The following is a 14,039-nucleotide window of genomic DNA, read 5'->3' on the forward strand; positions in this document are numbered from 1 at the left end:
GAAGCAGATAAAGGAGGGGAAGACACGAAAGTTCTTTCTACGAGACGGGTTCTTGTTCTTTGGAAACCGACTCTATGTTCCAAAGTCATCCGGACTCAGGAGGCACCTTTTGAAGGAGTGCCACGACTCACCATGGGCTGGCCACCCAGGGCAGTGTCGTTCTTTGGCATTGTTGGAGAGAGGATTCTTTTGGGAGAAGATGAGAGAGGATATGGAGGAGTATGTACATACGTGCATCATTTGTCAGCAGGACAAATCGGATACTCAGAGACAAGGAGGACTGTTGCAGCCTTTACCGATTCCAGAGAGGCCATGGATGAGTGTCTCGATGGACTTCATCACTCAGTTACCACAGGTTCAGGGGTATAATGGGATTATGGTCGTGGTTGATCGTTTTTCCAAGTATGCTGTCTTTGTTCCTACAAAGATACCTTGTGGAGCCGAGCGGACTGCGGAGTTGTTCTTTAAGAACATAGTGAAGTATTGGGGGATGCCATTGAGTATTGTGTCGGATAGAGATCCGCGATTTACAGGGAGATTTTGGACCACATTGTTCAAGTTGGTCGGGACAGAGTTGTTGATGAGTTCGAGTTACCATCCGCAGACAGATGGGCAGACCGAGAGGATCAACGCATTGCTGGAGGACTACTTGCGACATTATGTGACGGCTGATCAGAAGAATTGGCCTGAACTCTTGGATATTGCTCAGTTTAGCTACAATATTCAAAAGAGTTCTGCGACGAGGTATAGTCCATTTGAGTTGGTAAATGGACAGATGCCGGTTGCACCGCATACCGTAGTGACGGGAGGCTTCTTGAGAAGTCCTCATGCGAAGAAGTTCATGAAGGCTTGGGAGGAGACCTTTGAGTTAGCACGGTTACACTTGCACGATGCTGCAAGGAGGATGAAAAAGTATGCTGATCGTGGAAGATGGGAGGCACACTTCAGTGTGGGAGATATGGTGTTTCTCAGAATTACCAGGGAGCAGTTTCAGCCAGCCAAAGGGACGACGAGCAAACTGACACGGAAGTATGAGGGACCATTCCGAGTGAAGAAGAGAGTGGGGGAAGTTGCTTACGAGCTGGAGCTTCCACGCCATATGAACATGAAACACCCAGTTTTTCATGTGAGTCAGTTGAAGAGATGTGGACTTGATTCAGACCATCCAGAGAGGGTTGAACCGATGAGAGGACCAGCCAGAATTGTGGACAGACCAGGACTAGAGTTGGAGAAGATTTTGAGTCTCAGAACTACAGGAGTTGGTTGCCACATGCAACGGGAATTTCTTTGCAGATGGAAAGATGCACCGAAGGAGGACAGCTGGGAAACGGAGGACTCACTTTGGAGATGGAAGGACAAGATCACAAAATATGACAGAAGGTTGAGAAGGAAGGCAGGAATTGTCGGGACGACAATGACTTCTGGTGGGGGAGGATGTAACGCCCTGCGGTTCATACTGGGCGCGCGCGCCTCCGACTCGCGAATTTGACTAAGTGTTGGTCACCATCGCACACATACGCGCGGAGTAATATGACTTACGACGGTTATGTATATGCGATGGATGAGTGTGCGATGAGCATACCCGCACTTGGGGCGAGCCGACGGTGGACAAACCAAGTATGGGGCGCTCATTGTTATGATTGTGAGGTCGGCCAAGGTTGGGCGCACAACCATTGTGCGCATATATATTGGTGAGGCTGCGGTACATTTGAGACATCGAACTTCGCTCTTGCTCCAATGCACAAGGAGATGTGCGCAGATTGGAGAAGGCGCAGGTCGCATTTCGACGGAGACTTGGATGAGCCCGCCGAGCCGGGCGCTATAGTTGGAAGTCGGTTGTGTGTGTGGTGAGCACGGGCGCCCACCACACGGAGGTGTGACTTTGTTGAGTGTTGAGGTTCGGGTGTGGGTTTGTGTATGGGTGCGCCCATCCGCCCAACGACACAAGGAGTTAACACTTCGTTGTAACTTGTATTTCGATGGAGTTTTGGCAAGACCGCCGTGCGCTCTTGCACGGGCGGACGCCCTCCCAATCATTGTAAAATTCCCATTTCTAATAAAAGAGATTGATTATTATTATTGTCGAGTTGATTTTATTATTGTATATTGTTAATGGTTTCCGCACATTAAAAATATGAATTCATGTGTCTTATGAATTGTTAAGGCGTAGTTCGTAAAGTTTATTAACGATGGAACATCTTAATAACTTAGGCGGTGCCGCACCCGGCCAATTTAACAAAAAAAAGAATTGGGGGCGTAACAATTACCATGAAAGAGAAATGTATAACTCAAAACACTCCAATGGGCACTTTTTTTTCATTTCATTTATTTCCAGTTTATTGAACAGCCACTGCTACAGCACGGTAGCAAGTGTAGGGCACTCACAAATTCAGATATTCAGAATTCTGATTCTATCTTTGCTCATCCCGTTGACACTGAAAGAATAAAATTATTTGTCATGGTGTCAGGCACCTCGGAGTCATGAGCAGTTCATCGACTGCACCATGATTTTCCCTTAGAAGAATGCCTGCCCCTCCATAGAAAATACGAATACATAAAAACTCAAACACAAAATTACCAAACCCCTCACATACTCAAACTTGAATAATGAAACAGCCTTTTCTCGACACTTATTCTGCCACTCAGTGCTTATTAACCAGGAGAGGAGCTGTGGCACTCAATGATTATGAACCAAGGTTCCGTTGGTTGCAACCAATTCTATACTCTTCTCTTCAACACCGTTGACACTTTCTTCAACAGCTAATGGCACAGTTTTAACCTGCCCACAAAAGCACACATCAGACAAAAGCACATTAGCTTCTCCCAGTTTTCCCAATCTAGTGCTAAATCTAGTACTGAACAGGCCAAGATGCCCATGAAACCCACATATCTACAAATTAAGTATTTCAACAACACTCACCAAATTTCTGTACTTTAAGCTGTAAAACATCTCCAGATAGCGGCGTGTCTCTCGCCTTTCAAGTTTTGATACATACTTCCAAAACCCATAAACTCCAGACAGCGTCATTAATCTGTCGGCATAAATCTGCCATGTATACCTGCAAAAGATCTTCTCCCAACATCAGCATCTGTCACCTATACTGCACAATATAGTATTAAGTTTTAACCTAAAGATTTGACTGTCACTGCTGTCCCCTATACTCACTTTTCATAGATACGCTGTAGACCACCATTAGAGATCTTCTCCCAATGACTGGGATCTGTCTTGCACTTCTCGAAAAAGTCAGCAATGCGTTCAGTTGCAGAAACGCCATGGTAGGGATCAATATGAAATCCGGACACCCCATCCACAATAATTTCAGCAGGACCCCCATTACAGGTTGCGAATGTAGGAAGACCACATGTCATTGCTTCAACAACAGTAAGCCCAAAAGCTTCATAAAGTGCAGGCTAAAACATGGCCAAGACAGAAAACAGTTAGTTCAGTAGTGGATTCCATTTTTAGATGAATGATAAATAGAGCCTTCACCAATCTTAATAGGTGTAAACTTATAGATAAGAAATTGAAAACTCTGATATGGAACCTTGGGGTGCAGGATCCTAACTTGTTTGAAAGGTGCAAGGAGGAGAAGGCTAACCTGTACAAAGGCACCCCTGGTGTCACAGATGTAGCGGTAAAGCTCACCGTTCCGCACTCTATTCTTTTGTGCACATATCCATCTGAACTGACCATTCAGGTTATACTCTTTAACTAGTCTATGCATTTTTTCAATTTCGGCCACTTCTTCTCTGTCTTTGGACTTTGATGGGTCAATATCACCAGCAACCACGACAAGGTTAACCAACTCCCTCAAGCGTTTGCTCTTTGCAAACCATTCGACCAATCCTGTCATATTTTTAACCCGGTCGAGTCTTGCCATAGAAAAGATAATGGGCTTTTTACGGTCATTCAAGGCACACCTGAAAAAATGGCAAAAACGGTTGTTTTAGCATATGCAAAAATGTCGAATCAACCTTATTTCTATAAATTGTACTCTCTGCTGCCGCCTCTTCCTCATATGTAAATAAAAAATCTCTCCTCTAACATTGTAGTGATATACTCCGGAGTCGGGACCTCATGGTTAAGCCTGTTGAACCTGAAACTTAGCCTTACAGACTGAAGTTCGTATTATGGACCTATCACAAATAGTGAATGCACAGAAATGGGAAAACTACTAATATCTTGTACATTCTTACTAGGAAAGTTGAGCTTCCCAAGAAGACCATGAAAAGGATATGAATTATCATCATTTGGTTGGCAAACGATCAGTTTTAGCTTTCCCAAGAGATACTCACCAAGAGTAAGATAAATCCAAAAATTCTGAATCAGCATACAGGAATATATATTACAGTACCATGTCCCGAAATTAGCTGAAGACTTGCACACCCTCACATTACTAAAACGTAAATAGTTGATGTAAAAAACAATAGAATGAGAAAGAACAACCATGGAGAGTATCACTTACATATGTTCAGCTGTCTGTTCAGGATTGAACAAGAGTTCCTCAATTGTACCATGTAAAGCAGTAAGGCGATGCTGCTTTTCTGTATAAGGGAAATAAATCTGCATGTCTGCTCCAGGAGAAACAATGTTGAACTTGGGATCAAAAACATCAATTCCATGTACCACACGGTAGAGACCAGGAAGGGTGAAAGCAGTGTGGCTTTCGTACTGTCCAACAGTATCCTTGCTGCAGCAACAAAGTTATATAGTTACATGTATGTATTAACAATAGTGATAAATTCCAATTGGTTCAGAATATTGTTTTCAGGTCTGCCATACTCAAAATACAGCCCTGAGAAACAAAATAATAGTTGAGCAGGTTCAGAACCAAAAATTAAATAAAAGTTTCCAGATTGTCTCTATAGGAGGAAAACATCAGACCTTCCTGCAATCTCTTGATATGTGCTAGTGATAATGAAATCCGCATGGTTCATTGCGATTAGATCTGCAGTAAACTGACAAGAGAAATGGTATTTTTCTTCAAAATTCTTCCAATATATGTCCGAATCTGGGTATTTGGTCTTCTCCAAAGCATGGGCTATGTTGCACTGAGATGACAAAGAGAATATATCTTTAGATTAAAATTTTCAAGGAGAAAATCAATTCATTTTTCAGCTGTAACAGATACAAATGCACAATGGCAAGTGGAAAAACCTGAGTGATTCCTTGTTTATGTGCCATCAAAGATGCTACTAAATTTCCATCACTGTAATTGCCAATAATCAGATCAGGTTGACCTTTCAGCTCCACGGCTATTTCATTTGTTACATCCTACAACAACATCCCAACAATCAAGTTCAAGGAGACTGTGGAGTGGAACCCTTGGCCATTCTGTCACCAAAAGATTTGTACTGATAAAATATTAAAAAGTGCAATAGATGGCATAATTCAAGTAGTTCAGCAACAAGGTTACTGATGCTAATCCTCCAACTCAGGAACCCAATGCCTAATTCTAACCTTTCTACTTCAGAAACATTAAAACTAATTCGAACACTTTCAGGAGAAGGATAACTTTTTATGCGTAGAAATTAGCATCATCTGCATAAAATAAACAAATTGAAGCACACCTAAGAAATTGGAACAATTTTTTTTTCCTATCCACTATTTAAATAGTTTCTTCAGTCTGTAGCAACTTCCCAAGGATGACCCTTACGCAGGAAAGATAAATAAAAGTCACCATTAGCCATCAACAATTTCCTAGCTACTTTAGGCTATTATTTCCCTTTTGTGAGCAGTTGCACAAGCAATCACAACAAGGAGGGGCGTGAACAGTGTCATAAGAAACAGTTTTACAAATGTGAATGGCCCATATTTACAGGATATGACCTATGAACAACCAACACAATAAAAACTCTAGACATGGTGCAGTTTCAGATCTACAAAACCATCTAGATATAACAATGGCAACATTCTAAGAGCAGTAGGGGTTGAAGAGGGGTTAGTGACATTGTAACGATTTTATACTGCATACAAGAGACGAGGATCAAAGCTAAAGGCTGTGACTTAGTTATGGTGTAGCCACTTCTTCCAACGACCAATAAATCTCCAGTGTATGAGCTACCTTGTAGTTGTGATCTCTATTAATATAAGTTCCATATGATATACTTAGGGCACAAAAGAAACAAATTGTGTATGACAATCTGTTTTCGGCATTGTATTGTGTTTCATGTCAAAAACTTTCCTCCATTTTTAATTTTTAATTTACTTCTTCAATTGATTTAAAGCATCGTACACCTTGAATTACACTATGCTTAAAAGGAGATGTGCATACACACTGGCCCCAAACAAAAAAATTGTGAATTTCAATCTTGACAAGTCATCTTTACCTCCGAAAATCTTTCCAAGTAAGGCCACACATCAAATCGAGAAACCCAGTCGCGCACAACTCCTTTTTCTGTTCTGAAGGGCACCCGTAGAATCCGTGAATGTTGTGTTCCACTAATTTTTTCAAGTCGTTGATTGCATGTTGTCCCGTGAGCCTCAGGGATCAGCCGAGTCACCTTGTAACAAAATTGAACAATGTTGAATAAAAAAATTAAAATTATACTTCGGAAACCAGAATAAAAGCCAACATTTGAACCTTAACATAGAACTTTCTCACACACAGGGCTGTGATCCACTGCTATGTCAGTGTGATGAGGTACTTAAGTCTACTCGTGTGTATAAACGAAAAGTAAGCAATTTACAGATGATGGTCTTACATAATACAAAAACACCTCATTCATCAAACGCTAGAGTTTACATTAGTCATGTTAAAAATTTGATCAATTCAGGTCACTGCTAATTTGAATACAGTAGACATAATGTAGCTAACAGAGCAGCACTTTACCACAATAATCTCAGGCGTAATGTCCAATCCTTGTCGTTTTATTCTCAATAGCATTTCATTCTCCAAGGCGCGACATTGATCAAGTATATACACAACCTGTGCACAAATAAGAACATGAAATCAGGTTTTTTTTTCCTAATCTGATAGTCTTGCAGCACGAAAAAGTTACAAAAGGATTCCAATTAATACTGTTTTATATTGTTTTAATATCCAACCTCTGCCTGATGTTTACACGGATATATTGCTAAGTATTTTCAATTTCATCGTTAAAGGACAAAGCATAGCAAAATTAAAGGACAAGTTCCAAATATCATCAAAAGATGCAGAAAAGATCTCATTGAATGTACATTGCATTTATTAAAATTCTATGTACCTGTCCACCGGTGTCGGGCATTCCTAAAACATTTGCTTGGCCAAAATAACCATGAGGTGAAAGAATCACAACATTAAAGACCATAGGAACCCTTCCTAGAAACGTTTCTAAATTTGATGGATCAGGTGCCTGAAGGATCTCCAAGAGCAAATGAATCGTATCCAAGACATGTTCTGCATTCTCTCCCCATCCTTTTTCCAATCCCATTTCTTGTAACCTGCCCATAGCACAGGTAATAACCAGACAAAGGCATTGGCATTTGTTCTCATCTCCTATATGTATAAACTTTGGATCTAGTTTTTTTTCCAATATATTCATTCATCTTGAAATCAATCCAGCCATATGAATATATCAAGAAAAATTCTATTTAAACTTATAAATGGAAGCACATGTTAACCTCGATTAAGTCCGCAAATAACTCCTACAATATCAATCTTTTTCTTGCTGTAATATAGACTTGAATAGAAAAAAGAACATATCTGTAATAGAGCAAGTATTTTATATTACTTGTATTCAAACTCTGCATATGGCGTATCCTTGGGGAACTTTTTGAGATGCTCTTCTGTTTTTACCAAGGCTGAGCGTAGCCCAGGCAAACTCTGTATCCTCTCATTGAGCATCAGCTTCTGCAAGTTAAATGGCACACAATATACTTTCCCAATTATCAACATACTACTAATGATAAATTAAGAAGTGCATAAAAGCATGTATAAATTCATTTCCAACCAAAGTAAAACAAAGTCAGTTCCTCTGACAAAATTTCACATCTCAGATTCCGTAAGTTACCTGCCTATATACTTAAGCTACAGGTAAGATTTATGAATTATCTTTATCCCATCCAGAGTACTTCACATTTAATGCGATGTCCTAAATTTGATGTCAATTTGCTCCCAGAAGTAATATAACAAGCCAAGTAAGAATATTATCAGCAAAATTCAAGCATAAGTTAAAAAAAACATAGCCAATGTAGTGGACGAAGAGAAACATCTTGGTAATTAGGTTCCTCTGTTTTAGTTTGAATTGAGCTGAGCTTTCAATAGATACATAAATAGTTTTCTATACAGAATTGAAGCAAAAACAAAATATGAGATAGCCCTATGAATTTTGAATCAATTCATATTCTATATCTCTAGTACAGCTACGGCTAGCTTTTCTGATATTTGATTTAGATGGATTTTGCACAAAATGCATTTGTGAACTGTGAAACGCACTGATACAATATATGAACCAAGAAAAGCAAATGACCTGGCCTCGGTATTTGTGCGCTCGAAGGAAATCCAGCAACGGCTGCATGCTTTCTTTGTCACGGAATAGTCTCGAGGATAAATGTCGGTTCAAAAATTGAACTCCACTACCAATGGAGGATGGCCGTGTTGGGCGCGGAAAGGATGCATTGAAAGGTTCAAAGTCTAGCTCCAGGACGTAGTCATCCTTGACACTGCAAAATACAAAGTTCTCATCATTCATTGAATCTATTTGTGCACCTGGAAATGTATATAGAGAATATGAAAGAGAGCACAATATAGTGGGATGTATAGTTTATATCCCTAAATATATGCACCTATAGTGGGTGGATGCATTTGCAAGTATCTATTGATCAGGTTTATTACTTTTTTATTTTGCATAATACAAGAAAATTATATAAAAGATCATAAATAAAGAAGGTCTACAGTCTTTGACAAGTAAGTTAACCAGTTATGAGACGTTCAAAATATCATTGACAACATCTGTACTTCTATCATTTTCCACCTTTATTTTAATGCACCATGGGCCCATGATGTAAATCACTACCTTCCATTCACAAGGTGCTCCTTGAATTCCAAATATTCAGCAACAGAAAGCTGTTCAACAGCAAGTTCATCAACATTGACTCGAACATATTCCCACACACCAGGTCTTGGCCGTACCGCAAGAGCAATCCATGGTGGAAGAACAATTGCCTCCTGCAGCATATATTATATTTCCATAAACAACAAATAAATATGCACACATTTTTTCAAAGCAACTCTGATTTTGAAATCTACTGCTCAAGGAGATGCAGTAATGCTGCATGTATTTGAACCAATGAAAAAATTCTGACTATACCTGGGTAGACCTCAACACATCTCCAAATAGCCCATGTCGGAGACTTTCAAGCTCAACATTCTTTCCTATGACCTCTTCTAGTCCATCTAATAGTTGATGAGGCTGCAAAATCTTCTTCCCTTCTGCTACATATCTGCAACATTAAGCCAAAATCAGGTCATCCCTTAAAAACTTGTGGGACTAAATGTCCATTTGGTGCATATCTCCATCTTATAGTTTACCATGTCCTAAGTTATATGTATTATGAACTTATGAAATGTCTTTGTTGGTTACCTCTATTTATATATTATAGTTTTTTCAATCCTTTAACCCTTCCAATGTTCTTTACTATACTATCAAAAGAACAAGGATTCTGCAACTCTGCAAGAATTGAATTCCTCCAATATGATCAAAGAATGAAGCTTTTCTTGACATATTTGAGAAAGATATATTGAAAAGTTTAACAACAGTGGTGAGATCAAGATTCCTGTGGTCACGAAAATTGTTCTAATTCTGATTTTGAGCTGTTGACACCCAAGACATGAACATGATTCCATCCTTATTTGCCCATGTTCTCCATGTGGCTTGGTGGTTTGCACCACCATGTCATGTAGCATTTTCATGGGCATGCTCCTAAACACTCTCTCTTAACTGTAGATCATCTCTCTTTGAGAAAACCAATCAGTTCACCTATGCATGCAAACATAAGGCAGACCCTACCAGTATATGCATTAGCTCATTCTCAGACAGCTTCAACTGTGAATAAACTCAAAGAAGAAAATCAGTTTTCCAATACATCTTAAAATTTTTGAAATTTACAATAAGAAGCTCACAAAATGAGGCAACAACTAAACATTAATGTTGTTCTTTTCCTTTCTATTCTCATGGCTAGAAAGTGCAGATGTTGAGTAGTAATGCAGGTCCACTTTTTGAACTGAGGGAGGCAAAAACAAATTGCAGTCATGGTAAGCCTATTGTAAACAATCAATATCAGACAGATCTTATCCTTTTAAAATTCCAAAACAGACCTTGGAACAGTTACTACTAATAGACTTTGAAACTTGCATTTAAATGACTGCATGGCTTCCATTATAACCTTCCTCAAATTCTATGTATGTTCCTGCTACATATTCATTAGTATCTAACGTGCAATCAGAATGAATACTGAATTGGACGGGTGCAATTCCTTATTTCTAATTAATATCCAGCGACCAATATGCATTCTTAACTCAAATCAATACCTTTGAGTTCCATGAAAAATCATGCGCTCAGAGGCAGACCCAGACCAAATACGGCCCAAAATATGTCTTCTTACTGCTATTAGCCTCAAGAAAATATATCTAATTCCAAATTCAGTTATCTCATTTTTTTGACAATAGCTTTTCTCATTGGCCTGCAGGCTTCATCTTATTCTTACGCTTGCTGAACATAGACACGTCACATTACTCGAGTTCAACCTGATCTCCCTAGTTTGAACAGTGTAATTAAATGGTGAAATGAAAAGTACCTTGGATAGAACATAACTAATTTGATCTGATTAGTTCTAGAAGATTAGAGTCATAAAGTCCTTAAAATGGGTGGTAGATGAAGATGTTCCACCTTTAGATTCCTATTGGATAACCACTTTATCACATCAGACATGAACTATGATACTGCCTGAGTTATGACAGGAGCTCAAGAACGTTTGGCTGGACAGGAGAGAGTAGTCAACAGGAGAAGGGCACTGTGAAATTCAAGGAAAAACTGTTAAAATATAAAAGCCATCCGTAGATGAACTTCTGATTAATCTACCATACTCATCTAAACAGATAATTAGTCCATGCCTTACCATGGGGAGTAGAAAATGCAAATTTCCAAAGCAATTTCATGCTTTTTCATTACAAAATCCTTTAGAGAGCTGTCAATCCTATAAATCATGTCCAAAGAGAGAACTTTGAGAGCAATGCCACATTCTTGCCTCCAATTAAGGAAGGAAGAAGGGCTGCTCAGGGCCAAAAAAGAATATAACTGTTCTGTATTAAGAATGGCAGTAACTCATGAAAATCCTGAAATATAAGACAAAAAAAATCCTATCCTCCCTATAATGTAAGTACCGATGACTGAAAAACAACAGTCTTTTGCTCCAGCGAGACAATGCGATAGTAGAGAACCCACAAAATGAAAAAGAGTTGAAACAAGGATCATAAAGTGAAAGCCCATCCTGTTGATTACATCACTCATTACGCCCAATCTTACAATTTGGAAACTTATTTCTCCAATAAGCAGATTTTACAGTTAAAGATGAGGTAAGTGGTCAATTGCAGTAAAAAATCGTCGAGCCAAAAACAAAGTTCATAAAATGCTGGAATTGTGGACATAAACAATGGGATTGATCCCTATCGGACGAGTATCAGGCCCAGATTTAAATTGGTCTGGCTTAGTAGTATCTATAAAGAGATCTCTCCAGAAAAACAAAAAACAAAAAAATATATTGAAATGCTTGAATACCTATTGCAAGAAGAGCAGCCAACTAAAATAATTACCACCCAAGAGGTAATTATTTGAAAGGTTTCATAAGTACAACAGAACAACCCCTGTAACTTGACCCAGTTACACCTAGCAATTGCAACCAGCCTAAAATTGATGATAACCACTATTGAGCAGTTTGGTATAGCCATGTCAACCAGCTGCAACCAAGGTCAGCAAGGTGACTGATCAGACCTTTTTCCTGAGGCATGTCAAACAAAAATTCTTAAAACAAATCCAACATACTATACCCACTAAAGTTACACCATACAGCCCTGAACTTCTCTCCGCATCACTCTCTCACAATGCCTTGAATCTTCAATGCCCAACAAAAGTAACAAAACCCACAACTAATACCAAACACTTACAAACTCAACAGACAGCCCAAATCATATTCTCAAAAACCTTCAAAGCACATACAATACCCAATACTGCATACATCCATGAACTCCCTCCTCGGACTCCAACTCTTAATACCACTCAGACTACACAGTTGCATTCATGCAGGAAAATGCAGATAGAGCAATTATATGTTATGCATATCTCATGGCCAGAGGCATTCGAATCTCTCATCAGGGAATAGTAGCGAGAATTACCTTGAAAGCAGAGAAACTATTTCATTGCGGTGTTCAGAGAGCATGTCCTCAACACGCTCTCGTGAATTCAGTGCATGGGTGAGCGCTGCAGCAACCATATTTTCCTTTGCTTTTATATGGATACCAATACCAACAATTAAAAGGACAATTTAACTGTTATTTGCTGTTGCCTACTAGCCCTCCTACAATGCTGATGGATCCTCTGATAACAGAATTCAATTCTGTCCACACTGGAATTACAACACAGACACTCCTGAAACTTTTGTGAAATACAGAGGCAGGAAACTTCTAAAGAGATAGACGAATTAACAGAAACACCTTCAATGAAAATAAGAGCTCAACATTGCAGGATGTGGCAACAGCTCAAGTAAGGAGTGTGGAAGAACAGTACAGCAGCAGGGGATTTATATTGACTAAGCAGACGGTTGGTGAATTAAACTTGAAGCATAAGCAATCACTCACTAGCCAGAAGTCAAAATCAGGTAAGGAAATCTATCAAATTAGTTCCCAGAGAAGGGTGGTTCTCTTCTCAATTCAGTTCATTTGCTGGCCTTCTCAACAATTTTCACAGTTTGTCAACTCAGCTGAGCAGGCGTGAGAGCCTAATACGTGGTTGTCCATGTCGGATTTGGTGTAGCACTGAAAGAAGTGCATTCTGAATATGGTAGCCTTCCATTGGCCCGCCTTGTCCAAAACAGCCAGTAGCCTCGCCCCTGGATTCGAGAGATCACTGTAGATGGTAACACGTTCATGTCCATCCAGTCGCTAAGTCAGATGAATTAACGGCTGTCCTGTCGAATTTCTGTAACCACTACTCGTACAGATCAATAATTCTACATCCATTAAGAAATATGCTCTCAGGTGAATGGTTTTAGTTAGGTGAATGCATCGAGTGGGTAGTTGGGTAAAGAAATTCAGAGAAGCTTACGGTAACGTTTACACCATTGATTTTCATCCTTCGGTTTAAGGAAAGCTTTATGTATTTGGTTATGATGTACATCAATATGTCAGTATGTATATCATTAGAAGTGCAAAGTGTACTGGTATTCTAACGAGCCGACAATTTTAATGCCCTTGCATTGGCATTATTCTGTCACTGGCATCCATGTAAAAATAGAATATATTGAACACTTATTTATTTTTAGGTAGAAAAAAACATGATAGTTATTTTTAGTTAGAGAAATAAATTCTCTGTTTTAAAAAGTATTTATATTCGTATCATTTTGATAGCAGTATTTTATCTTCTATATATAATTAATATATATTTATTTTAATTTTAGATTTATTATATATGTATATCTATTTACATTTTCGGGATATACATTTTGGGATCACATTTCTTTTTAGAATAGAGTTACATCTTAAGAATTGATTTTGGTAGATTGAGAGTTAATATAATTTAAATATTTAATTTTTAGGCTTAAGAATGTATCTAGGCTAATTTAATTTCTTTTTTTTGTTTGGTAAGGATTGCCCTGTGGCTTGAGTCACTTAACAGTACATCCCATCATCTTATGCGCTAGGCCAATTTAATTTTTAATTGTAATTAAATTATTATTTATATTTTTAATATTTTTTAATTTTATTTTAATTTTATGCTAAGTAAAAATATTTTATTGATAATTATAATTATCAATTATTTTATTTTATTAATTTAATTTAATTTTG

At 38.6% G+C, this 14,039-nt stretch overlaps 1 protein-coding gene across 1 annotated transcript; it reads right to left on the reverse strand.

Annotated features, from left to right (window-relative positions):
* Positions 1–2,282: 2,282 nt before the first annotated feature.
* Positions 2,283–12,895, reverse strand: LOC149175301 (sucrose synthase 4-like). Its single transcript, XM_089419581.1, has 15 exons — positions 12,372–12,895; positions 9,292–9,424; positions 8,998–9,149; positions 8,452–8,644; positions 7,714–7,832; positions 7,207–7,423; positions 6,834–6,929; positions 6,331–6,504; positions 5,159–5,275; positions 4,886–5,052; positions 4,467–4,691; positions 3,600–3,921; positions 3,167–3,411; positions 2,921–3,059; positions 2,283–2,779 (listed from the first exon to the last, which is right to left on the reverse strand). The coding sequence occupies exons 1-15, from the start codon at positions 12,467–12,469 to the stop codon at positions 2,678–2,680; spliced, it is 2,499 nt and encodes an 832-aa protein (XP_089275707.1). The 5' UTR covers positions 12,470–12,895; the 3' UTR covers positions 2,283–2,677.
* Positions 12,896–14,039: the final 1,144 nt, after the last annotated feature.

Source organism: Pinus tabuliformis, chromosome 4_1 (assembly GCF_031772625.1).
Source record: "Pinus tabuliformis cultivar Carrire ecotype Pingquan chromosome 4_1, CPIR1, whole genome shotgun sequence".
Taxonomy (NCBI): domain Eukaryota; kingdom Viridiplantae; phylum Streptophyta; class Pinopsida; order Pinales; family Pinaceae; genus Pinus; species Pinus tabuliformis.

Coding starts and splice junctions, on each gene's coding strand:
- LOC149175301 (XM_089419581.1), bottom strand. CDS start 12,469: ATGGTTGCTGCAGCGCTCACCCATGCACTGAATTCACGAGAGCGTGTT. Junction 9,425..12,371: donor ATAGTTTCTCTGCTTTCAAG/GTAATTCTCGCT, acceptor TTAATGTTGCAG/ATATGTAGCAGAAGGGAAGA. Junction 3,060..3,166: donor CTACAGCGTATCTATGAAAA/GTGAGTATAGGG, acceptor GATCTTTTGCAG/GTATACATGGCAGATTTATG.